Source organism: Amblyomma mixtum, chromosome 1, assembly GCF_055824585.1.
Source record: "Amblyomma mixtum isolate Tamu chromosome 1, ASM5582458v1, whole genome shotgun sequence".
In the NCBI taxonomy this organism is placed as follows: Eukaryota; Metazoa; Arthropoda; class Arachnida; order Ixodida; family Ixodidae; genus Amblyomma; species Amblyomma mixtum.
This window is the reverse complement of record NC_143012.1, coordinates 318,449,894-318,477,866: the sequence shown is the minus strand read 5'-3', so window position 1 is coordinate 318,477,866 and position 27,973 is coordinate 318,449,894. Positions and strand designations below refer to the sequence as shown.

General features: G+C 44.3%; 1 protein-coding gene across 1 annotated transcript; it reads left to right on the top strand.

Annotated features, from left to right (window-relative positions):
• Positions 1-66: 66 nt before the first annotated feature.
• LOC149372621 (acid phosphatase type 7-like) lies at positions 67-27,973 on the top strand. The gene is made up of 12 exons (XM_089586759.1): positions 67-211; positions 8,471-8,665; positions 9,509-9,688; positions 12,595-12,620; positions 14,780-14,877; positions 15,172-15,243; positions 16,887-17,001; positions 17,616-17,729; positions 22,079-22,207; positions 22,960-23,031; positions 27,315-27,452; positions 27,541-27,973. The coding sequence occupies exons 1-12, from the start codon at positions 97-99 to the stop codon at positions 27,595-27,597; spliced, it is 1,311 nt and encodes a 436-aa protein (XP_089442885.1). The 5' UTR covers positions 67-96; the 3' UTR covers positions 27,598-27,973.

Below are 27,973 nucleotides of genomic sequence, written 5' to 3'. Positions count from 1 at the left end.
TGCCACAAGGCAAATGCAAAGTCATGCCGAAGGCGGGTTATAAGAGCGCGCAGTTTTCTGGCCACGGCGTTGTGCGTTTGGTAGCGGGCAACCGCGATGGCAGGCCTCCGAAGTTCAGTTGTTGTCACCGCAATCCTCTACGCTGTTCAGGTTACAACGTCGAATGATGTGGTCCGCACGCAGCCGCAACAGATCCACCTGTCATATGGAGGTAAGGAGGCTGCATAAGAAATGCGGTTTTATATCTACGTAACTAAAGACTCCGAATTAATCACCCCCCTCGGAATGCAGCTAATCTGCAAAGCTGGCCCAAAATAGCGCACTGAGTTCAAGGAAGGCGAACCCCAGACCGAACAGGCGTGAGAGTACGCATGTTTTAACTCTTCGGTCAAAGAAACCGCAATTGGCTGACAAGTATATCTGTTACTGAAAGAAAAGCTAGAATAGTATACAAGCTTCTGGCTGTTTTGCATGATATGAGAAGTTCAACGCATTGAGACGGCGCCTAGCCTTTATAGAAGGCTTCGAATTTATTTCCATCACCTGCGGTTGTTAATACGTCCACTGGCTTCGCATAGCACATGGGCCGCCACGAACATCAAAGCTACTCATCCACCACTAGTGTTTACATCAGACATCAGACATTTCAGAAGAAGTGTAATAGTCTGCGTAGTATATGGCAACGCTAGGCAGAATTAGCTGAATGGTCGTGTTTAGTTCCGGCTGTAGGCTAAAAAACGAACAGTAGCGTTCGCTCACCGCATTTCATGTTTTACTCTGTTGACAGTCTCGAAACACCCTACAAGACGAGCGTAGGCAAGCTCAGTGCGCAATGAATATATGTACACGTTGTGAAGGCAGTTTTGGCAAGCAGGGAAACAGCGAAAGGCTTCAAAAAAAATTTATTGTGCGATCTTGTGGCCGCAATGAACTGAAGTCGGTGGCGGCGGTGGTAGCGGCAAGTGTGCTTAGAAGTCGCCAAAAACTAGTGTCACTTCCACACTCGGCCGTTATGAGTTTAGCGCTGGCGAAGAAGGATATCTTAAATGCTTCTCTAAAAACCAAGCCCGCTGGCCCGAAGGTTCACTTGCAGTTGCTTTCAAGAAGTGATTAGATTGCCATGAAAGGCAAACTTATCCATTGAAAAGCTCCGAGATTCTAGTACCAATTTTGGCAGGAAATAAATGGTACTCGTCGAGGCCGAAAACTGAAGGCCATTGACAGTATTTTCTAACCACTGAGTGCGACTTCCTGCCACTTACATTTGGGATCATTTTAGAGCTGACGAAGATGTATTCAAAGTGCTTTTCATCTAGATGCATGAGTTTTAAAACATGTATGTATTTATGTAAACTGCTCTTCATAACTTAAACATTCCTTCTTTGTACATTTGCCCTTCCTGCTTGGACCAAAAAGGTCTGCACTATCCTGTAAATAAATAATGTTCCCCTGGAAGCAATTTTAGTTGGCTCAATTTTCAAGCGAAAGTGATCAAAGTTATTCGGTGCGTACCTCCCATTAAATAAGTGAAATTAACTTAAAATCAAAACAGCATAGTCATTTACATTCAAAATTTATAAAACGATTCGAGTACTTGGCACATAGAGTATTACGCACTCTTTAAAATTTTCGAGCATAGAAAGAAAACGACGGCCAGATGGACGTCACTGTCGTCTGCAAGCGAGACATCAGCAGAGCCAGCGAGTACACAAAACCTGTTTCCTTAATATTAGTTATGGTTTTATTATTCTTTGGTTTTAGCTGTGAAACTGGGTGTAACTGTTCTTCCCACCCGTTTTCCGCAATATATATTTTGGTGTCTAAACCAATAAATTTCCTATTATTAGTTTCCTTTTATGCCTCTGCAAATAAGGCAACAGATACAATAAGGTAATCGTAAGGCTTAAAAGTCCTATTGACTCCCACAGAGTAATGCATTTCCCTCCACAAGATGACAGATACTATATTTCATGAAGCCTGCCCGTAGTGTCCCTTCTGTAGTTGCTCCGCGAACAAAAAAAAAATGAAATAAAGTTTTGTGGAAAGCAAGCAGCACAGTAACTGTCTCACTTCTGTGTGGACTCCTCACCTGTGCTTTGTGGAAAACGATGGAAAGAGAGTGAAATGAGAAAGAGGCGAGGTAGTGGAGGGCTCCGGAATAACTTGGACCACCTGGGAATCTATAACGTGCACTGAAATCCCATAGTACACGGCCGCTTTTTGAGTTTCAACTCCATCGGCTGCCACGGCCGGCTTTCAACCCGGGTCCTGCGGCTCAGCAGCCGAGCGCTCTAACCACTCAGCCACCGTGGCTGGTAGGAACAATCGAGCGATGAACAGATAGCAGGATAGCAGCCGGAGGACAGCAGAAGACGAGGCGAAAGCAAGAGCCCCTTTCGTTCATGTTTCTCGCTGCAGAGACCAGCGTTATCAACGAGTCGCCAGAAATGGAGGGGATTATCAGCTATGGTGATAATGAGCATGATTAGAATGTTTGCATTGATATCGATCGGTGAAGGGGTAGTGATGAATGAGTCGCTCTATGAAACGGCTGTCACTGCGCATTTTCGTCGTCATTGCTTCGCACTGCTTTGTCCGTGAAAGCGATTAGCGACTTATGTATTTAGGTAGTGATTGAATTGAACTTTACGAAGATAGTAGTCTGGCTACTAAGTGTGTTTTATTTATTTATTTTTAAGGTTAAATGTAAAAACACTAGTTGCTACTTTAAGTGATCGCTATAACCACACCATCTCAATTAGTCAGTCGAAGCCATTTAAATGTAGTTATCACTTGCATATCACGTGTTTCGTTGATGATGTTCAGGCTTCGATAATGATAAGAGTGAACTAAACTTTTTTTGAAAGAAGTAATAGCGCAAAAATGCACACTCACAAAAACACGGAGAAAGACAAGGACACGCACTGGCGTGCCCTCATCTTAAGAATGAAGAAACCCAGGTGGTGGAATTTATTCTACAGTTGTTTACTACAGCCTCTCTCGTGGCCAATATGTGTCGCTTCGAGACGTCGAACCTTCCAATTTAAAATTTGTAACACTCAGAATGCTCTTGTTTAAACTTGACAAATTTTTAGTCGCGTCATGATGCGAGTCCTCATCTCGGTCCCGGTAACGGGCAACCTCAGTAGAGCATACAGGACCTGTCTCAATACTTTTTCTAGAGCGAACATCTTATGCTGCATAAACACTCTCCGTTCACAATTGGGTACGACAAATTTGAACACAGGGCTTCGCAGCAGTGCAAGTACGTAGTTTTCAATTACTGCGCACCAGAAACACAGCAGAAACGGCTCGCTCTCCTCATCTGTTTTTTTTTTTCTTTTGTAACTCTCCAACAACACCAATCACTTTGCTATAAACGCATGCAAAAGAAAAGAATATCCAGTGTTCCTCTTGAGCGAGTTTACAGCTAAGAGCGAAGCGTCTGCAGCAAACCTGCACAAGTAGCTCTTAGGCCATCACTGTCATTTTACTACCGCTTCTCTTTTTCTTTCCGTCATTCTTTCCGCTAGTAACACAGAACATTTTTTAGTTTCAGTTTACGGTGACGTACGCACTTTTCTTAGCTGCCCCGAAGCTATAGGATAACACATGCCTCTCTCGTAAAATCACGGAGGCCTCGAGCAAACATGTATACCTGGCACTGGCAGCGCCTCAGTTCCGGAGCCGCCCGTACAAACATTGGAGGTATGTTTACCTTCGAAGCACACTTCACATTTTATGCCTGGCTATTTGTAAAAGTTTTACAAGTATACACAGCAGAGAACGTCCTTCGAAGCAAAGATAGAGAGTTGTGCAGCAAGCCTCCAGCGTTCTGTTCTCTGTTGAAAATCGACAGGAAGGAAGAGAAGAAAAATGTTGCCCGCTGGCAGCAATTCTCCTACCACTCTTTTCTTAGATGTCACCTTGTCTAACGTGCGGCGGAAGGAAAGACTGCGCAGTCAGGGTCAAAGACACGAAGCGCTGCTTTGGTAGCACAGACATTTCGCGACTACGGCATGGCTTTCTGAATATGCGAGAAAGAACAAAATAAACACTATTTCTTGTGAAGGATATGTGAAATCCAAACAGTGCATGTTGAATATCAGTGCAAGCCTTTTTGGTACTTATTGATAAGAATTACTAGGAACGAATCATTTCTGCACCCCTGACGGAACACCCGGATATCGCTTCATCATCGTACAAAAAAGTGTCGCAATTTCGTTTGAACAGGTTCATGAAGAGGTAAATCCATTTACTTCGCTTAAAGGTGGCTGCCATACTGAGAAAAAAGGACGTGATGCTACCTTTTTTTTTTCTCCTTTCATATCTTGTCCTTTTCGGGAACGTTCAATATTAGTGAGAAATCACTAAGCCGGAGGTTCAGAGCCTAGAAAAATTTTCTAGCGTTTGTCTTTCTCCGTTTTGGTGTCGGTGAGCCAGAGTTTGCTGAAACGCTCCAAAAGAGGTCAGGCAGTTACCCCTGAACAAGAACCCAAAGAAAAAACGAAAGTACGCAGTGGTGCCCTACGTCCATGGAATGACGCATCGTCTGAAATAAGTAGGGTCACGATACGGAGGAAGCAGGCCAGATCTGCGCATGGACCCATAGAAGGGCTGAGTCACAAGCCAATACAGGCTGTAGCGTCCGTCACCGGTTTCGATATGTACAGCCTTTGTCAAAAGTTTGGAGCCCACGGGGTTTTCTTTTGAGCCACACTGTGTAGTTCTTAATGGATCTGTAGCGCTCCAGGTATCCTGTACATGAGAAGATTTCTGGTACTGCCTCCTGCAATAGGTAGGACTTCCATGAATGCTCCTGGAGTCCCAATATAAAGCCTTGAAGTGAACCCCCTGGGCTCTAAACTTTTGACAAAGACTGTACCATGTGCCATTGACGTAGTATACAGCATTCCGCTGACGTGCGGAATAACATACATGTGGGCCTTTCAGGAACTTTGCCGAGCATTGCAGTTCATGCCAAGGATGTTCGCCCCTCCTTGACAGGGCGGTGGTGCTGTTCAGGCACCGAGATAAAGTGACCCGAGAGCTCGCAGAAGCGTATGACATAAGGAAAGGAGAGTTATGCGTTAGTAGTACCGCCTTGACTCTGCATGATAAGGATTGACGTTTATGGACACGTTTACTGATTGAGCATTTCCACGTGATGTGCAACCGCTTGACGTACAGAACAAAGATATTTAAGAGATGTTTTTTCCGAATAAAATTCAGTTGATAGCGCCTTGCTGTATGTGTTTTCTTGTCCGTCGTCTCTGCGCACTGCCTCGCAGCAATGAATCTATACCAACTAGCCCAAGCAGCTGTTCTAGCGGAATGATAATTGCACAGTATCTAAACGGAAGAAGAAGTTTGGGTTGTAATTAGGTGGTACTTACCACCTAGTGGGTCGTATCTCGAACCAATTTACGTCATGCTAGCGTACATATCCGCATTTGGCCTAACTACCCAAAGCGACACATCTTTTTTCTTCGTTTGTAATTTTTTTGCTTTCTCGTTTGTCTGTGGTGATTACTTAATCTTTGAAATTCATACTGATGATATGAATTCATTCAGCTGTCCGAGTTGAAGGAGTGACTTCATAACAAAAGCACCTATGGATAAAACACAAGATGAAGAATAAATGCGGTCTGGCTTTCATAATCAGCTTAGCGCAAGTTGTTTTCGTATGTGTGCCTCGACTGGCCTCGTCCAGATCTTCACGAATCATAAACGAACACCGTCTATCATAGCGTCAAGCTTTTTTATGCATCTTGTGCATCTGAAACGGGTGCCCTACATATCCACTGTTGTTCTCAGTGCTCCAAGCGAACGCTGCTTTTGACAAATCTTGTGTTGCTTACGTGCTTCCTATCCGTATGGCTGCCTTATTATCTTTTGTGTGGTACTTCGCGTATGGTGGGCGTAATGATTTTGCAGAAATAAAAAGAGAAAACGCGCAGGCAAACACAACTGAAACGAAACCCGCACATCGAATTCTTAATTAAAACCGGAATGTCACCGAAACGTACCTTCCCCATCGCCAGCACTGGCCGTGCCTGTCGAGGCGCTAGGAAAGCTCCGGACACCGCTTATTAAGCTGGCATAGTGGATTTGCCGCCAGCCCGCTGGGCAGGTTGTCATCGGGTCGGCGGGTGGCCCCCGCAAGAGGGCTTCTCCCGGCGCGTGTCGTCTCCTGGACTAGATTACTGCTCGGAGCCGCCGCATTTCCTGAGAAAGTTGGAAACTTAGACTACATTAAGAGCCAATTATGGAGACACCCATGGTTTCAGATATAATCCACTCACACAAGAAGCGGGCGTCTTCCGATCGCGCTGCTCCCTTCGGGCGCCGTCGGGATTGAACTTACGGTATTTGAGCTGCGATGGGCACTTAATCCGCTTAATCCTCGGTGCCCATGAGCTTTGATATCTATAACGATGTAGGAAGTAAATTTGAGTTGCGTAATTCTTCCCGGGCAGCCGGTTTAATGGGTGGCAATGTAATTACAGAAATGTTCGAATTATATTTTGCGCAACCATGGTTTCCTGTATTCTGTTTGAGATTGGAGCTATTTGAACTGCACTCTTTCTTCGCCAAAGTAACCATTGGCCTAACAACTGAAAACGCAAGAGAAAATGTAATGTACACGTGAAGTATATTGTTAGCTCCAATTGAGCAATTGAGACTAAATTAAATCGTCGATCCAGGGAAAAGAAAAAAAAAGATTTGAGGACAAGGCTTTTTTTTTTCGAGCAACGAAAATATTAATATCCAATGTCCTCGATTCTATAACTGATTTGGTATTAACTCTAAACACTGTAAAATTTTTCTATCTGTGCATGCTCGCGTTTATTTGTATCGCAATGCTGGAAACCAGGATCAGCGAAGACGATGGTAATTACACACCGGCGAAAATGATGAACAAAAAGCTGCTATACTATCAGCTGCCAGACAATAATTATGCAGTTTAAGGATTAGAGTAGCTTCCCTCTGAGTCTCCACATCCAAACCTGTGACGACTCAGTGACGTGCACCTCGTTGACGACAGTTTTAGTGGACTCGGGTTACCACTTCAACTGAGAAATCTAAAACCCTGTTGCGCAATCTGTCAGCAAAAGCTCAACGCACATCATGTGTATTCTTAGAGGGCGTTCCTTTTCATCGAGGGTTGCACAGCAGAAAGTGTAAACTGCAGTAAAATATGACGACCACTTCTGAAAGAAGGAAACATGATGCACTGTGTAAGATGTAAGATATATTTTACCGAGATGTAGTCAAGTAGTGGGATACGCCAATACTAGCAAGATTTCACTTCAAATTGTCCGATCAGCTTGTTTCGTACGATTTAAGTGCCAGATTATAATTCTAAACCTTCGTCTCTTCAGTATTACAGTCTCAATTCGTACACTATATGGCAAGGTTCTTTCATTTTCACCATCAATTCCTCACACGTTCTCGCCAGTTGTCGGCCCGTCGCTTAATTACGCCATCGTTTTACTTCGCGCAGTATCAGCGCCACTAAAACTCTTACTGGCTCACAGACATATTTGAAGTAGCCTCACAAAAAAATGCTTCACCCATTGATGACTGCTTCCAGCGCAAGAGGCTCCAAGACAGTGTGCCTATGGGCTTAAGTTTTCGATTACAATAAGTAAAACACGTTGTTGGGCCAGTTGGTGCATTGCATTAAGAAATCAAACCAGAAAAGACACATACACAGGAAGAACTGAGAAGCTGAGAAAACGTCTCAGTTTTTTCTCTGTGCGTCTTCTTTACTTGTTTAATTTCTTAATTTTGATTACAAGCGTATTCTGTATACATATATATATACAAAGCTTTCGGAACAAGATGGTTGATATGCACTGCCCATTCCTTGTTAACTTAATCCGAAGAAATGAAAATAGTGGTCAATATATACCCTGAACAGCATTTAATTTCCCGCTGTTTTCCGTCTTAGTTAGAGAGAATGAAAAATGAATAATTTATTTCACTTCACTTTAAAACCTCTCGCTGCCTTCCCCCTTCTTTTTATATGCGTCCCTGTCAGTGTGCGGCGGTCTACAGAAGTGCGCGCAATGAGTGGGCCGTCATGATACGAAAATCATTCGATTTCTTGGTTAGTTTGCCTACGCAAAGCTTCCCTTTACACGTTTCGGTAAATAGATGTCATCTTGAGGGCTGCACTGATAGCGCAAAGGCCCCACAGGGATGCCGTTCAATGGCAGCTTCTCTCCACATAGTCATGCTGCTTCAGTTGCAGCCAGAATAAATGGCGTGTACTTTTCCCGCACGTTGTTGAAGTTCGCGACCGAAGCGTATTTCCCAAATATGTGAGGCGTGTGGAGAAAACACGAAATCTGTTATTCGATAGAAGATCAACAAAAACGAAAAGGAGTAAAAATTTTCTTCGTTTTCAGCAGGACGTTTCTCAACTACTGTTTATCGTGCTTTTTTGTTCTTTTTTTTTCAGCCAATGAAAACCAGAGAGTAGTCACATGGGTCACGTTTGACCCTACAATGACTCCTACCGTCGAGTACGGTGTGAATGGGTTCGAATACAAGGCCGAAGGCAACACAACCAAGTTTCAAGACGGCGGAAAAAAGAAGAGGGTTTTGTACATCCATCGTGTACTGCTTAACAACCTGGAACCTAATACTGAGTACAGTAAGTTTGTGTTTATTTTTATTTTTTGCTGTTTTTAGAGTTACAGGTTTCGGCTGGCCTTTCTATAAAACGCGGAACACCAAAAGCATGTGCTCTGAAATCCTTTTTTGGAAGTTTTTACAGCCATTAATTTTTCCGTAACATTCTTGGTATTTGGATTCAAGTCGCTTAAGGAACTCAATTTTTGGCTAGTACAGGATTCTCACGCATTAGTCAGTCGTGCTCTTGGCGCCCCTGCACTATTTTTATCTAATCAAAGCTAGCTGAAAGAACTGGCACAAGCTGTAGGATCTGACAATACGGCAGGATTTTTTCGAAAAAGTGCAGCTATTCACTCAAGGGGAATTCTATTCTAGTCCGCACCTCCAAAATAATAATAATTGCGCTTTTGCAAGGCAACAGGCCTTTTGTCTTTGGCATTGCCAGAGTACAAATTGTGTCCTTGCTTCGTACAGACCAGATTAGTGCATCGGCAGCACAAAATTACCGAATACCCTTGGTCCTTTTCTTACGACGATGTTCGAAGTTACAAAATTGCATTCCTTTTTTTTATATGGTTACTTTGTGCAGATAAGTATTAATATATTATTTTACCGATGATTACCGTACAAAGAGAATAAGAACATATAAAATATGTCTCATGCATGCGTTTGCTGCATTTGTAGCAAACCACTGTTTAAGAATAATGTTTTCGGTCCACATCTACTGAGACTGCAAAAGAAAAGGCAGATTTTTTTCAATCTCTGGCTTGTACTTGAAATTGTTCCATGCATATGTCGAAAAGGGCATAAAAATGCTCTCTTATGCGTAGATTGTACAGATAGCCGTTCTGTTCAAACGCAGTGTACCACTGTGGCAGCGCCGACGGCTGGAGCGCCGCGTACAAAATCCGTGTGGCGCCCTCACACGGCAGAAGTGCCACACTCGCTGTCTTCGGTGATTTGGGGAACGCGAACTCTCGCTCCTTATCCACCTTGCAGCGCGAGGCTCAGACCAAGGGCATCGACGCTGTCTTGCATGTCGGTGAGTACTGGTGAAAAATATTTATCACTCTCACGTTAAATGTCCAGCCTTACCCCTGGTGAAGCTTCACCTTTTTTTATTACTGGGAGGTCATAGAAAGAGCCTCTCCTCTTTTCCCCCTTTCTGTCTTTCTTAGGCTGCTCGCGATAACTTTTCTTTGGCGCGCAAACGGACTTCAGTAGTGAGCACGTAGTCCCCGCGCTATACTCGCGGAATTGCTAGAAACTTAGAGATAACGGCCCTAAGCCGTAGGAAACGGGAAATGCTTGCGAGTTGCGGATCAGAGCTGACAAGGCCCCATATAATATAACTTATTAGAGCTAAAGCTCTACTTCGCGGCCAAAGCTGCAAAAGCCAGACCATCGATGAAGCCTTGACCTTGAATGAATAAATAAATAAATAGCCGCGACTGGGATTCGAAGCCGTCGCTGTGCGAGCAGATCAGCTTCCCTGGCCGCTGCACGAGAGCCGCAGCCGATCACGCCTCGTGTTAAACTGCAGTAGACACTTGCACTGCGCATTGCATAATGTCTTCTTCACCAACTTCCATATGCGGCACGAATGAATCAGATCAGCTTAACCTCGATCAGAGCTTAACCTGAGTCTAATATCATCGCCAGACGCGTCGACTGCCCAGCAAAGCAAAACCATGAGCCAACCAGGCTAAACACATGCTTTCGCACATCTACTCGGTTTAACCTCGTTAAAACCTTACCATTTTTCATTGCCATTCTAGTTTTGAATTCCTCGTCGAGTGGCTCACCCAGTAATAGCGAGGCAACGCTACATGCTGAGCGAAAATAATATACATTTCCCGAAACTAAAATGAAACAGTTTTACGAATCAAATTCCGCTTCCGCAGTAGTTCAGTGTCTGTGATATGTATTTTTTTTATTTATTGATTGGCAGTTTACCAATATCCCTCAAGAGAAAAGTATACAACAGCTGTATCTTACCGGTACTCACCTATGGGGCAGAAACGTGGAGGCTAACAAAGAGGGCTCAGCTTAAGTTAAGGACAACGCAGCGAGCTATCGAAAGAAAAATGATAGGTGTAACGTTAAGAGATCGGAAGAGGGCGGAGTGGGTGAGGGAACAAACGCGGGTTAATGACATCCCAGTTGAAATCAAGAGAAAGAAATGGGGTTGGGTAGGGCATGTAATGCGAAGGCAAGACAACCGCTGGGTCTTAAGGGTAACGGAGTGGATTCCAAGAGAAGGCAAATGTAGCAGGGGACGGCAGAAAGTTAGGTGGGCGGATGAGAGTAAGAAGTTTGCGGAGATACAGTGGCCGCAACTGGCAAAGGACAGGGTTAATTGGAAAGACATGGGAGAGGCCTTTGCCCTGCAGTGGGTGTAGTCAGGCTGATGATAATGATGATGGTGATGACTGCAACCCTTTTGGTGTCGGGATTTTAACAGGGTGGGTAGAAAAACAAAACATTTTTACAACACTCGTACTCATATATGAGTATTTTTGCTGACAAACACTTAACATCACTCCCTGAATTTTCACGCACTTCAAACAACTGACAACTGTCAGTTACTAAGCTGATAACAAAAAAACAAGCAACACATTCATTAGAACTGAAGGCGCATATTGCCACGAAGCCGACGCTTTGAAGGAAGCGCGGGAAACTACGGTGGCGCGCACTAGCCGAAACTGCGACTGCAGCTGCGCCCACGAGGGAGTGCTTTGATAGCGGCCAATGACTGAGTGTTGCCAGGCGCCGTGTTTTGAGGCAAGCGCCAATGTAAGAGAAGTTCTCATGTCCCCCCGACCTGTTTCGTGCACGGAAGGAGCGGTGATAGTAAAACTGCCCTTTATACTGATGTGTGCAATACATATACTTCAAGTGTTGCCTGTGAAGAATCAGTTAACACTTCGTATACAATCTGCTCTTCGAAAGGCTCCGCACCTAGAAATGTGTTGAGCCGAAATGTGTGTTCCATCCTGACTGAAAACGTCTATGGGTAACACATGGTAGAGAAAGGGTGGGTATATGGTTCCTTGACACTCACAAAGTGAATAAGGGAGGGTAAAGCCAGCGCTTCGACAAGAGCACTTGTCTTCGTCTAGGCAAAGCGTTAATCATTGGGGGGGGGGGGGGGGGGGGGGGGGGGGGTTAAATAGGACTTTCACAAGTCCTTCTGTCGGAACTTTGGCAAGCACCCTGAGGCTTTCCCCTCCTTGTTCACATTGTGAGTGTTTGGTTTGGTTTGGTTTGGTTTGGTTTGGTTTGGTTTGGTTTAGGGGGGTTTAACGTCCCGAAGCAACCAAGGCTATGAGGGACGCCGTAGTGAAGGGCTCCGGAAATTTTGACCACCTGGGGTTCTTTAACGTTCACTGACATCGCACAGCACACGGGCCTCTAGAATTTCGCCTTCATCGAAATTCGGTCGCCGCAGCCGGGATCGAACCCGCGTCTTTCGGGTCAGCAGCCGAGCACCGTAACTACTGAGCCACCGCTGCGGGGCGTTTGTGAGCGTTTGGTGTAACACAGTTTTGCAACACTGTTCACACGAAGAAAGGCTAGCTGTTCCGCTGACTGCTCTGTAACTATTTAGTGATAACTTGCTTTTGAAATGGCTGCATATCTCTGTTTCTATGCCCACTCTGCGTTGATATTAATCAGTATTACGAAACACCGACTGATCTAAACTCGGTGCAGACATATTAATTGCCCTGTAGAGTTCAGCGGCCACCAAGTACGAGTGCTGCAGCCTTCGGTGTACAGGGAAATTTCATGCAAGCTAGAAGGCTCAAAACTGAGTAAACGTGAACCATTTTCGTAATGGCGGTTGACCTAATCACCATCAAAAAAGCTCTGTTAAAGTATCCCAAGACCATTGCGAAACGTTGACTATGCAGCCTATTAACATTTCTTTTTTTTCCTTACTCTTAGGCGACTTTGCTTACGACATGAGATCGGTACGTATGATATTAATTCTCATTGCATGATGCAATACGATTTTGCTTGTCTCTTACACGCAGCTTAATGGCGGGCTAGATTTAATCATGAAGAAAAAAAAAGGGCTAAATGCATGAACCGATACGTTATTAGGGTCAGGGGCCAGCATGAAAGGCGGAATTCTCAGCTGCGATTTTGCTTCGTGTAGTTTCCGTAAAAGCGTTGGTTTCTGCCACGCTCCCAGTAAAGGTCTTTCATCGGCTAAGGGAGATACTTGGAAGTTACAGCGGCGGACGTGTTCCCGGCAGTAAGTAGGAGAAAATTGGGTAGAAAAGTGGAGAACCCACCCTTGTCATCAATTTCCTTGAATGCGCATCTCTTAGCCGAGACAAATGGTTCGCCGTGGCAGCCGTCTAGGCAAATGAATGCAGCCCCATCATTAATCCTTCGCCGCATTCTTTTCGTCCCAACTGGGCTGCAGTTGTCTTTTCCGCGCGGGAAAGAAATGAAAAGCTGTGTGGGCTTGCACGCGGTTATGCACAGGAATATTGAGATATCGGTAGCTCGTTTAGAATGTGGCTGCTTGAACATATTTAATTGCTGATCTCCGAAACAAGCCATGATACACTCGTGTGTCGCAAGGCATAGTGCATGGCCTCTTCACATATCACTGCTATTCTTCATAAACAAACATTTTTCGTCTTATGCAACAGCTTGGGCGAAAAAGGTTTGTCGTCGTTCTGGACTAAATTATGGGATTTAGTTTACGCCTTTGATTACGAATATTCGGGTCAGTTCTCCTTCACAAGCTCTAACCAATGCAGCAGGCTCAAATATCAGCGCAAATGACACGACGGAAGATTTTCCCACTTGTACCTAAACAATAGGTGAGCTGTACGCCGAAAACGGCATGTTTACAATCATTCTGGTCTCCGGCGTCACCTATGAACTAGCTGACAATGCTTTCTTAGCGAAACTTGCGGACTGACAAACGTTTAAACCAGTCAATATAATTGCCGTCATCTTTAACGTTTTGTTGTAATGTCAATTAATAAAACAGTTTTCACTAGCAGGTTTCAGTTTTTTTTTTTTAAATAGATGCACATATCACCATACTATAAAGTATCTTCTCTATGCGAATATCTGAAAGCAATAAACCAGATAACTATCTTCGTAAACGCTGTTGGACGCGACAGAGATCTGGAAGACAATGTATTTCTTATAGGGTTATTAACCAGCATGCACTAATGAACTTTTATTGACTTACTTTGTCAAGAATGCGTGTGTTCACGACAGCCAGCGATAGGACAAGTTCGTACACTGCCGCATCGAGCACATGTTCAAAAGTACGAATTGTCTAAGCCGGCTGTCGTAACGCATCATTGCAACGTCAGGCGCAGTGCAAGAGAAGGCGCCGATGCGAGTAGAGTGATACGTTGATGTCGGGCATAACGCCTGCTCCTGACGAACCTACGACATGTATAAGCTCACCGACACATCGACTAAATAAATACTGGGCCCGGGCCGGGTGATCTGTCCGTGTCATATATAGGAATGACCGTGCAGCAGAGTTGGCCATTTTGACAGCCAGCCAGTAACGCAAAGCGAGGGAGGGCACTGGCGATCAGTGTACCAAAACTGAAGAGTTGATTTTTTTTTTTTTTGATGTTCAACAGAATACGTTTTCTCTTGAATTATAATCGCCGCTATTCCTTAGTCGAACCGAGTACGCAATAGTGAAAGCAACAGCCTTTAACTGTGTCCCCCAAAGATACAAATGTCATGTATAGAGTACCTTTCTCACAATGTTTCTACCGCAGAACACTAGAGATTCGCAGGTAGTGCTGAAAAAAAAAGGCGCACCAAAATAAAGTAAATATTTTACAAATCGACCGTGTGACAAAAAAAGATGAGAAAATGTTCTTGAATGGTGGGGCTCATCGATTAAAATCAGCTAAGACGAAACTCCCCTCCCAAAGGCACGTAATGCATTGACAAAATCATTTTTATTGCATGGCGAGGAAAATTGTTAGTCCCAGTCATTCAGTATGCTTATCTTTCGTATCGCGCAAAGGTCTTAGAAATTTCTGTATTGATTTTACCAGGTATTTGAAAGAGTTTTTTTGTGTTTCAGAAATGAAGTGTGACACGAATATTGACAGAAATTATATCCTTGTAGGAAGACGCAAGGATTGGAGATGAATTCATGCGTCAGATTGAGCCGATTGCTGCTTATGTTCCCTATATGACTTCCGTCGGAAACCATGAGAATGCTTAGTAAGTATCTAGCCGCCTATTTAAAACAAAGTCCTTGGCGCTACCAAAAATACAGAAGCTTCGTAAAATTTATTCGCAAACTAGGGGCCTCTTTGAGAAATCTTTTTTTATAACTGTTGCCGCAACTGAGACGTATTATGTCTTATTTTATGCCAAGCGTCAGTGCCGCAGACCTTTTTAGCCATTAACCTCTTTATGCTGCTCTGCTTTGTGTGTAATACACTTTTTTTTTTCAATTTTAATTGCTTATGTTAACTTTCTTCATCTCATCGCACCGCCTCGTCTTCTCTCCAGCAACTTCTCAAACTACGCAAACCGATTCTCGATGATGGACAAGAGTGGCACCGTCAACAACTTCTTTTATAGGTAAGGAAACAACCGACACATTATCATTTCGATTTCATGAATTTTGTGGGGCTCTAACATATCGGTCATTGATTACGAGAAAGAAGAAGCAGGAAAAAATTTACTTTTGTTTATGATGAAGAATTTTAATTGCGCCAGGGCAACTGTGGAAAAAGAGCTCTGGGGCCCAAGGGATTTTCCTGAACACGATTTGGGATCAAAGAGGCTTGGTGTACTGCGAAATAGAAGAAACCACAGCGGCATCAAGTACTGAAGACCATCAGCACATAGTTTTAAGGGTGGTAAAAAAGGAAGATTTTTAGCTGGGGAGAACTTTACACCGTATTCAAAAGAAAATTGATGCCGGAGAATAGCTCAAACAATGGTAATTTACCTCTCTCGCTCTTTCTTGTGTTCTTGTTGTTAAACCCCTCAGAAGCAATGTTTTCTAGTTTCGCTTTCAACGCTTTTAAAACGCTTTTAAATCCTTCGCTTTTAAGATGGTTCTGGTAACAAAAAAAAAGTTCTGTTAAAACACTTTGCGCTTTGCGAAAACTTGTTCTACGAACTGCTAGAAGCTTTAGTGCAAGTGCAATGAATATTTTGCAGAAATGCTTGGAAGTGGAATGAACAAGCACCGGTTTTGAATGAAGGGAGGAAAACTTGTGCTACTCTGGAACAAAGTTGGAGAAATTGCAAAAGAAAAAGGAAACAAATAATTGTCGACGTCGCCGGTACAATGCCTTTAGAAGTCGTCGTTATCAATGCAACTTTGTTTGGATTGTTACATTGATTCGTGTACAAGTCGTCTCTGTTTGCTTGTTGTTATGTTAAGCATAAACGTTCAAAAATACAAAATGCAAAAAATCTCAATGATAACAACAATTACGATCAAGGTAGAACAGGAAAGGCCTCAAAACCAAAAGAAAGGTTTGGTTTGGTTTGGTTTGGTTTATGGGGTTTAACGTCCCAAAGCAACTAAGGCTATGAGAGACGCCGTAGTGGAGGGCTCCGGAAATTTCGACCACCTGGGGTTCTTTAACGTGCACTGACATCGCACAGTACACGGGCCTCTAGAATTTCTCCTCCAAAGAAATTCCAGCCGCCGCGGCCGGGATCGAACCCGCGTCTTTTGGGTCAGCAGCCGAGCACCATAACCACTGGCCCACCGCGGCGGCACCAAAAGAAAGCTTTGCAGACTGCGGCGGGCGCGTTTCGATGGGGGCGAAACGCAAAAAGGTTCCCGTGTGCTGGGCAATGTGTGTGCACGTTGAAGATAATAATATTTGGTTATTGAGGAAAGGAAATGGAGCAGTATCTGTCTCACATTTCGGTGGACACCTTAATCATGCCGTAATGAAAGGGAGGAAGGTGGGAGTGAAAGAGGAAATGAGGTGGTGGAAATTATTTCGGAACCTTCCGCTATGCCACCATTCTTCCTTTCTTTATTCCTTCCCTCACGGCGCGGTATAGATGTCCACCGAGATATGTGAGACAGTTACTGTGTCATTTTCTTTCCTCAAAGCAAATTTCCATTTTTTTTTTCAAATACATTGCGCACTTGGTTCGCGCTATTCACCCATGTCTTTGAGCATGCGTCTGTGTGAAGTACTGCACGTTATGCGTGCGTTATCGGAAGCTCTGACGACAGTCTGTCTTCGCAGCTTTGACATTGGGCCGGCACACATCATAAGCTACTCCACGGAATTCTACTTTTTCCTCAAGTATGGCTGGCATCAAGTTTCACGGCAGTACGACTGGTTGGTGAAAGATTTGCAGGTATGTTCCCCGTCAGGGGCCTAAACAGTTATCGGCACGTGGAAAATAACGATCAAGAAGCGGATTTTATCTCCACGCGAATATTCTACCGGAATGACGCTTCTTCAGGTTTCAAGGATAAGGTTTAAAAAAAATATTTCTAATCCATAATAGATGACTAGAAACTTCTATCAGTGACTTTTGTTTCTATTAGTATCCCGCAATTTTCAAACTTGTATTAATTAAATGCAAATTCAATTTTTCTGAGTTTTTTAAGCATTTATTTTCTTCTTTTTTCTTTTTCACACACGTTGGCTAGTGGCACATGTAATATTTAAACCATGAATCAACCTGCCGTTCAATGAAGCCTGATCAAAGTGTAAACGGAACCTCAGGTAACAAAGGGATAACTTATAACGAAGGTTTCAAAAAAAAAATGCTCGAATTTCTTAATGAATAAATAACCGCCACTGGTGAATAAACTTGTTTCAAGACTTCACTGCTAGGCTATTGCAATTTCAGTGAAATCTTGTTCATATTCAGCCTGGAATATTCAACATTGGGTTTTATTCGGCTACATGCCAGTTAACTCTGTCACACTGATTACAAACAATCATTTTTTTCTTCATATTTAGGAAGCCAACCTGCCTGAAAATAGAGCTAAGAGACCATGGATCTTCACAATGTCGCACCGCCCTATGTACTGCAGTAACCTTGGAAGAAGAGACTGCAATTCAAATTCAAGTATTGTAAGTCTCGTTGTCAAATCAAATCAAATCAAATCAGTTTATTTTGCTGCCTAGAAATTTCCAGATGGAGGGGAGCTGCAAGAAAAAGCTGCCCATTGACAGCTTGACTGGCCCGCAGCACCCAGTTTGGCAGATTGTATCTTTCGGATGTTTGCTACAAGGCGAACAGCAACGCGTATTTTTTTAGTCATTTTATGAAGATTACAGAAATCTTCAGAGCTGGGCAGACTTCTTTTATTGCAGGCTCAAAGTTTTCTGTCATTTATACATGTTTTTGCAAATGACTGTCGTTGAACAACGAAACTATACCAAATAGCAAAAAAAAAAGTATACTGTTGCAAAAAAAAAAAAGTTTCACATTGTTCTTATATCTATATAAAAAGACCTGTGTATCACTCCCACAAGTTTAGGTGTTCACCGCGCTCTTGTTGAAAAAATGTCTTCACGAAATTATTATTTCCAGGAATTCGCTCCACGACAGCGTCCACAAGTAAAAATATCACCAGGAGTTCAACACGCATTAGTGTTTGCGTCACGTCTCTCCTAGGTTAAAAGCTGCCTGTCGGGCGAAAATTTCAACAGCTGCTGTTCAGAAATGCCTTGAGCGTTGAAAACACCCCTAGACGTTCCATCCCGCTTAGTTTTTTTCTAGGAAGGCAGAAAATATGCACCGAAGAACGCATTTTCTTCCTCAAACTCAAGGACGTGGTCGGCATAGGAAGACGATGCAAAGCTGATATCTTAGCGTCTAGAACAAACAGCTTGTTGCATTTTTGTTTCGCCTTTTTATATTTAGCCTGTTAGTTGCGGATGGCGCCGATAGCAGCGGCTGCAATGTGCACTCTAGAGTAAACCATGCCCAATGTTCAGAATGCTTGTTCAACCCGTGGAGGTGTCTAGGAAGGGTTATATAGCTGACTGTGTTCCGCTGTGGGAGCGCGTAAAGAGAAACTGAAATACCTAGCGCAGCTTGGCCGCGCCAATGGTCCCCGATCCTGCCTTGTATAGGCTGCCCGACTCGCACAGGCAATGCATAGCTAGAGAACCCAGCCGCCATCAGTTCGCCCAGGAGTAGCAATAGATATCGGCGTCGCAGCATACACATAGTGGCTATTGCCTTCCATAGTACGGCTGAATTGAATAGTAATATAAGCTGTTTTTTCCCATCCGAGGATCCAACAGCTTTCAGCCATGTCCATTAGCCGCTTCTTCTTCCTTCGTTGTCTTTTGTATACACGTCGCCCGAGCCCCGGAAAAAATAAATATGATACTTCCTCCTTAGCAAAGAAGGAATAAGCCTGTTTCCCCATGGTGTTTCACTTCGGTCATCTTATGTCCGCCATGCTTCCTATCTCTCTCTCTCTCTCTTCCACATTCTCTCTCTTTCTCCCCTGAGCTCTACACTTACCCCCTCACCCTCTTATCTGTCGCTTTCACGACCCTGGTTGGGCTCTTCCTCGCAACATGATGCCAGCGCTAGGAGAAAAAAAAAGGACCTGGTTCTGACAGGCTTCAATTTTTTATTCTTTTTCTTTCCTTTCTTGGGTTGCGGAAGAGTCAAAGCGTGCAGGATAAAAAAAAAAGAAAGTAAACATCCGTCGGTAAACGAAGGAAGCAGGTTGTGCATGACACGTGGTTCAGCTAACACTGCCTAAGTACGCGGCTGATTTCAAGCTAACCACCTCGTGCTGTGCAGCGTTCCGGACTTTAAGAGCTTCTCGCTTCGTGGTTCAGCTAGTGGGCATAGTGGATTGCACCCGGTGCTATAAACCGGCATTGACTATAAAGGTTAAGAGTTCAGTTACATATTTGCACGTGTACTTAACGCTCGGACAGAAAATTAATAAACCAGTCACTTCCAGATCTACTTGGAAGATCGGCCGCATTAACACCGTTCGCAAACAGACGAAATAAGGCTTGACTTTATTATACTATCGCAGAAAGAGATTGAAACTAGTCTCCGCTTCTCTTGGTAGCATGGATCCGGAAAAGCAGGTGATGAGAGGAGGAAGGAAAAAAGAGAGGCAGAAGGTGGAAGAGACGGCAGGAGTCAAAAAGAACGCTAAGTGAGCATGCTATCTGAAAGGCTACTTTATAAGTATGTGCGAATATTCGTATATTTCGAATAGCGAATCATTATCGTTCTGTTCGGTTCACGGAACAAATAAAATAGTCTAAAATTTTTCGAAACGGATCGAATTCAACCTAAAGTTAGGAATAGTTTTTAGTAATTGGCTTCAAGCTCGAATCGGGCCCACCGTAGATTTTTTGTTTTCTGCGGCTGTTTTATGGGCTCACTCCGACGCCGCACAGCATTATTGCATAAAAATTACTGCTGCATACGTGATAAATGCGTCACTGCGCAAAAATAAACAGCAATACATGTAACCGCCGAATATGTCGCCTGATAGTGACAGCCAATTAGTAACAATTTAGAACAGACAGAAAATTAACGCCGTGAGAAGCGCCCACGAAAGCACAAAAAAAGAAAACCAACTGAAGGCAAACATTTCAGCCCAAAAAACTCCAGACGGAAGAAGAGAGCATTATTTCATTATAATATCATCAGAAATAGCAAATAGATTTTTTATTCTGAATTTATGTAAAAAAATTAAGAATATTTTTGTTTCAATTCGAAATGATACGACAATATCATAATCATATCTTCTTGTTCAGTACTGTATGGACTCCAAGACTGTACGATGTGGCAGGGTTCAGTCATGTTCAACAAATTTTGTCTTCATGCCCGATATCGGGGGCCTTGACTCATAACGTTAATTCCTCTCATGAATTGAGACATGGCGCTAGTTTGTTCGCCGTCGTCATCAATTGAAAAATGTTATTTTATAGGCGCATGGCACAACAATCACAAATTGAATATATTGACTCCATGTCGCATGCCCCCTAGTGAGGTCAGTATTGCGTCTTTTAACAGACTGCAGCTTTAGCTCCATCAGTTATACTGCCGCCACTAGTGCTTCGCAGTTTCACAGGAATAATCGTTTTGTGCAAATATTCGGCAAGGAATAATCGTTTTGTGCAAATATTCGCCCAAGGGGCGAATATTCATAAAAATAATATGAGATTCGTGTTCGATTCAGTACGGCGCTTTCACCAGTAGATTTGCTTTCTATTCGGTTTTGAACTACAGTAATCGTATTCGCTTATGCAGCAGAACTAAACTATTGGTATACGATTCGGTTTCGAAAAAGTACTATTCGCGCACACGTAAGACTTGCGCTTGAGAAAGGGCACGAAGCAAGAGTAAGTGAAGAGATAAATACAGCACATCTCGTTCTGGACAATGAAATAGAAATGAAAAAGTGGTATGGTTTTAAAGTAGTTAAACTGTGTAGACGTGAGAAAGCATGTATTCGCCTCCTCTTTCTGGCATCTGCATGATCATGGAATCGCGTTTCTCGTTCTTAATCTTCACACCCACTCTCCAGTCGGCGGCAGCTGACGCGACGCCCTCTTGCTCAGGGGTTACGGCGCTCGGCTGCTGACCCGAAAGACGCGGGTTCGATCCCGGCCGCGGCGGCCGAATTTCGATGGAGGCGAAATTCTAGAGGCCCGTGTACTGTGCCATGTCAGTGCCCATTAAAGAACCCCAGGAGGTCGAAATTTCCGGAGCCCTTCACTACGGCGTCCCTCATAGCCTGAGTTGCTTTGGGACGTTATACCCTAGAAACCAATAACCATCTTCCATTTGGTTGCAGCTTGAGCGAGGCTCCTCCGAACTAACCAGCGCTTACCTGATTTACTCCGATGCTTCACACAGACAAGATTCTTGCTCGACGTTTGTACAGCTGGAGTAGTGCTCTTGCAGTAATTGGTGTAATGAGTTGATGAGTTGTAAGCGGCTGCTCACTCCCGTAGCATCCATTTGTCAAAGCAGCGCCGATGAGTGTCTGGAGTGTCTATAGACCCCAACACGTGATCAGCTATATCAGTATTGCGTATGTAAGGAATCGACGTTGCTGGAACACAAAACTGTGCTAATGGGCTCCTGTTTATTTCTGTTCTCCTTCCTCCTTTTTTTGTTGTTAGTTACATGAGCGAAACGTTGAAAAATAGGCTCCTTATGAACAGAATAACAACACCTGAGAGAAATATAAACTGCAGCATTCCTTTAGATGTCAGAAAAAAACTTGGATTTACATTATAATTGTGAAACAAAACGTCGTAGGGCGACGTAACTACCGTGCCTCGGGTGTCGCTGACGTTGACGATCCACGCTTCTCAAATAGACATTTCTGTGACGCAAACATGTGCTCAACACGAGTCTGCGCTGCTGAGACATAAAGCGAGCAGCGAACCGACCTTTCCTGGAATTGCGTTCTTCGCAGGCTCGCAAAGGATTCCCGCTGACAAAGAAGTACGGCCTGGAGAAGCTGTTCTTCAAATACGGTGTGGACATGCATTTCACCGGCCACCAGCATTCGTACGAGCGCACGCTGCCCCTCTACGACTGCCAGGTAGAAGCTTGCGTCACTGCCTCTACGCGCAGCGAGAAATCACAGAAAAGCCGCTGGAGCGGTCCCCACTTCGAGAGGGTTTCACAAAACATAGCGATGTTGAAATCGCGCAATAATAGAAAGGTGATAACGCCAGCGTTACCGAGATGAGATGCTCCGTATTGATTCCACGTATCTAACGAATTTACGTCCGTCTGCGGTGGCCGTGCTACTTTTGCCGGCTCTTTCCATCTTGAAACGATCCGCCATAGCCTAGAACGTACCACTCTTCAAAGCTGCTTGTTTTCACTCTGTTCGCAAAAGGGCTCAGGTCAGTGCCCTGGTCTGTGCTGTATTGTGAGCGTATTGAGGAGTTTTCATAAATTTACAACAGCGCTCTTTCTAAACCTCAGCTCGCAGCATTGATAAATTCAATCGTAATATGACAATTTTGATCACAGGTGAGCGAGATTATCCCCAGGAGTGCTTCTGCATGTGTCTAATTTTTTTTTTTTTTTGTTTAGAACAAATCATTGCTATCATAGCTGCGGTTCATTGGAGCATGGAAAAAACATTATAGGATGTTCAGCTGTGAAGGGTTTCGATCTGTGGATTTCTTTCTATATCGTCTCTACGCGTGAAATATCGCACATTCACAAGCTGCCAGAATGAGAGAAGTGTGTTTTCATGCCACACCTAATACAATTGAGAATGTGTGCGTTGCTAAAATTTTTCTCCTGAACCAGTTTTCACAGTGATGTCTCTGCTGACAGGTGTACAAGACAGACGGACGGGATGCGTACGTGAACCCAAAGGCGCCCATACACGTCATCACGGGAGCCGCTGTAAGTACCCCGGTTTTCAACACATGCTGATGGCTCGCCTCTGCAGGCATGGTCAGCAGGAAACGGAGCGTTCTTCGGTCTTAAAACTTGCAGAGCTGACCCAAATTATACGCCGCGGTGTCCTCATGCACCTCCACAGCAGCGATTCTGGAAGTGTAGTGGCTTGCACTAAGCGCGCGCGAGAGTGTCCCCGAGTGTTCCACGCATGCGCGTCAAAGGCACACTCATATACAGTGCAGCAGAGAACTACGGAAAAGTAAAAGTTTTCGGACTACTACTCGCAAATCTGGAGACTAGAGAGCTGTGCTTCAGAGCGTAACATCATAGTTTCGGTTCATGGAACTTCCTTTAGGTCGAGATGCAGCGCAAAACTAGCACGCTGTACTAAAATCCTGTGAACGTAGTAATGCACCAGGCCTGACCTGCTCGTTGCAAAGTTCAACAGAGCAGGGAAATGTACTGCCTCACTGCGCTGAATCGACGGCGATGTTCTTGTCACTAACAAGTTTATGATGAAGTGATCAATCAATCAATCAATTGTTAGCAAGAAGTGGCCGGATTCTTCTCGAATAAAGGAAACAGGTTTAATTTAAGACTTAAGGATACAAGAATGAGATAACTGGATTATTGATACGTAGGAGGTTCGGCGGATCTGCAGAGTTGGGAGGGCCTCGCCGACGCGTCTCGTATCGTCGGCGCCTCTCGGTCATCTCTCTTTCCCAAGCTGCAGCGGTGGGGCTTTTATAGCCTGAGGAACGGTGGCCCCTCCGAACTGGCCAATCCAAAGGCGGCACTCCGAAAGGACCAACCAGCGACCGCGCGGCCAACCGCTTCAAATCTTGCCGCGCGCGCTGGCGTCCGGGGGAGGAGGAAACGGCGCCTCGCTGTCTGGCCTCTTGCGACAAGTCCAGGCGTGTTGCTTGAAGATGCTTCTCCTTAGGACTCCGCTGCCGTAAGGCGCAGCATCGTGGCTTGTCAAGGGGGACGCTCGTAGGAGAAAGTTAGGATGCGGGGCGCCTCGTGGTCGCTGAGCAGGAGCGTTAAATGTCCTGTGCTGGCGTGTTGGGACCGCGTGGTGGCTCGTAAGAAATGTGAATGCTGACACAATCAATCAATCAATCAATCAATCAATCAATCAATCAATCAATCAATCAATCAATCAATCAATCAATCAATCAACCAACCAACCAACCAACTAATCAATCAATCAATCAAAGTTTCTTTATTTGATCATCCAAGGAAACTTTATACAAACTATTTGGACCAATAGCCTACAAGCTAGTATCCGGTCCAATACAAAACAGCATATTTGGGCAACTTGCGCGATTTGTCGAGAGCAGACATTTCCTGTTTAGAATTCTTTCATTCCAAATGCCCACGAAATTAGGTGAAGACTTGCTGCTTGTCGTTAATATAAGAAGAATTCGTTTCTCAGCTGGTTGGCGCAACATGACCAGAAAAACAGCCGACAAATCAACACCACGCAGGAAGAAAGGTCGTACACGAGGCTGACTAACAACTGAGCTTTATTGATGCGAAACTGGTGCATATATAGCACGGCACTGGACAGACCGGGAGGTGTTTCAACGAACATGCATTGGAATATGCAAGGTCGATTAGGAACGTTTCAGCAAACCACCCACCTCAGCCTTGTAAACAATGCAAGCCGAGCGGGTGCAGGCCCCTCTTGCAGGACACGGTATTCCTTGCAAAAATATGACCAGCTAACGCGCGAAGTATTGGAAGCTGTGGCCATTGCCGATCATAAGGAGGCTTGCGGTAGCACCCCGTCTGTCGCGCTCGCCGATAAAGAGTTCAGGTAACTTGGCCAATTTTACCGTTTTTAATTCACTGCATTGTACCGCAGATATGTGCCGGCAGTTGAGCGTTTTAAACTTTTTTACGTTCTTCTCCGGTTGTGGCTCGCGCCTTTTTACACACGCTTTTAGCTCGTACATTTTCATAGAGCGGCCCTTTACACCGCTGGTTTTTTAATTGGTTTATATCTTTGGAATTTCCCTGTGACGTGACTACTTCTGCTCGCTAACGTTACGCAGCATACCTTTCCGTCTAATTCCCCCCCCCCCCCCCCTTGTGCTACATATGCGCTCGTTTCGCATCAATAAAGCTCAATTGTTAGTCAGCCTCATGTGCGTCCTTTCTTACTGTGTGGTGTTTACTTGTCGGCTGTTTTTCTGGTAGCTAATATATCGTTTACCGTAGTCTGTAAAACCACGAGCAAGCACCAGCCACCATCAGCGACCGCAACGAATCCCAAGTTCTCCATAGTGAGCAAATTATGATCTATAGTTCTTTCGCGACACGCAGTGTCGCCGCAAGTCGTACTCTTAGCACGTAGCTCTACTCCAGTCTCTTTTGTTCATTAGCGTTTCCCATTCTATAGCGGCGATAACTACGCAAGACTTGTATCATAAGCCCTCCCTCCTCCTACTCCCCCCCCCCCCCCCCCCCGCAAGCTCATAAATTCGTATTGATGCTAGAACAAAAGCCCTAATCTGGGCAGAAGTGTGAGAACGCAGAGCTTAGAGACGATGAGCACCCATCCGTTGTAACGCTACCGTTGTATCCTTAAAGTCAGTGCTGCGCAAGAACCATAATTTTAGCGGAATAGCTACTACCGTTCAGACAAAAAACAACAAAAAGCAGCAGTTAGTACACATGTCGCCATCTTATAGAAGGCAAACATAAAGCATTAAGAACGAAGCAAAACACGAAATGTGGAAGAAAAAAAAGGACAAGATATGCGTTACAGAAAAAGAAAGCCACGCTTCCAGAACTTGGCGGGAACGCCCAGTAGCAAAAGAAAACCTAACCAAACCACTGCCTTAGGTAACTTCCTTACGCTGTAGGTGTTGCGACCATGCGTGACCTTTCCAGGTTCAAGGCATGGTATCTGTTAACTGTGAGAAAATCACTACACTAAGCAAGCGTTGTACCACTAGTATTTTGCATAGAATACTGACTCATGAGCAGCAAAATAGCAACTATGCCTAATGTCATTTGGAACCTAGAAAAAGATAAAACGCAGTCAACCTAATTTGACACTAATAACCTTGTAAATTATATTTACTGTGAGTACTCCTGCAGGCGATTAACAAAAAGTCAAAGGCCGGCAGTGAGGCCTCTTTCTTTTTTGATGTTCCATTTTCCCGGGTGAGGTCATGTTTCCTTAGTACTGTCGCAGTAAGGAATAAAGCCCAGAAATAATAAATACTGTTGTGCTGTTGTCCAGTAGCACGCTGCAAATTACAATCCGTTTCAATGAATCAGATCTCTGCTGAAATGTCTTATCTGTGGCAGAGAAAACTGGACAAGAATGATGAACGCAGAACTCTTCGTTTTAGAGCATTTGTCAGCTAGTAAGAACTGTCGGCCTGTTTTATAACCTAGACAGAAAGCGTTAATATGTGTTATATTCGATGTACCTATTTTACGTATATTTTCGCTAGGACAGAAGTTGCATACAGCGTTCTCAACCACGTTCTCAAATTTCAAACGCGTGGTGCTCTGACATCGCACGGTATAGGGAAGTTTTTGCATTTTGCCTCCATCGACGAAATGTGACCGCCGCGGCCAGTATTCGACCCCACAACCTTGGGGCCGACAGCCGAAAGCCACCGCGGCGGGCACTAAAGAAATGGTTAATGCATGATATACGCTACCGGAATATTAACGCCATAGTGTTACATGCCCCATTCTCGTGCAAATCCGGCGTACGCGTTGTGAGCGAGAAATCACTGGCATGGCTCTGGCATGTGGTCCTCAAAGAGCAACCTAGGAGGCAGGTGGGCCACCTATATGTCACGTGACCTTGCGGCGTCATCACAACCTACCCACCATGGCAGCTGTTGTCAGTTAAATTAGTGATTGGTCGTTCGGGAAGAGCAACTGGGGCCGCGCAAGGCCCCCGCTGAGAATACCTGCCATCGAAGGGCAGTGGCATGCTCATAGCTTAACCACTGCAACACTGTGCCAGGAGGGGGATGAGGACTCCCAGGGATTTATGAATGTAAAGTAGAGAATTACTCTCTGCATATATGGGAATTAACCCATTACGCTAACACGTCATACACCCTTATGGCGGGGTTTCAGTTTCCCCTCCATTTTATTTTTTCGTCAGCATTTTATAAATACCAGGAGGATTCTGTTTAAAGCCTATCAAAGCAGGGCTAGCGTTTCTGCAACGGCACCGCATAAAATAATAATGAAGCTAGCGTAGACACTTCAGTTATGAAATAAATAATCTGACTTTGTTTATTCAGGGAAACTGGGAGAGGCTCTCAAAATTCGTGCCTTACCCGAAGCCTTGGAGCGCCGTGAGGATTTCCGACTACGGTTTCACAAAGCTGCACCTGATCAACAACACGCACATCTTCTTACAGCAGATATCCACAAGAAAGGTGAGGTTGGCAAGCGTTTCTTTTTACTTTATTTCTTTGTTCTTACTCCCAATACCACGCCTCAACAGTAAACCCTGTTCTTTTCCAGGAACCCCACGTCGTCGATACAGCCTACATCGTGAAAGATAGGCCAAGAAATTTTTGATGACCAGTCATTGCCAGCCATGTCTTCTTAACTTAATGCTGCAGTGAAAAAAACAAAAAAATGAATGGAAAATATTTTTGTTCTCAGGTCGTAAATGAGGAATGAAAATACTGAACAAAATCTGTAAAAACATACGAATACCGGCATTTGCACTATTTTAGACACCCATCTTAATACTTGAGCGTTATAGCTCTATAATAACCCTGCTTTCGAAAGGGCTTAACTACTCCTGCTATGCGAAAGAAGAGTATTTGTACAAGACATCGGGGAATAATTTCTCGCCCAGCCTATCGTAAACCTTTGTCTTACAGCACTTGAAGACCAAGTAAGGAGAGCGCTGTTACTATTTCAGTAAATAAAGAACTTTTATGTCGTT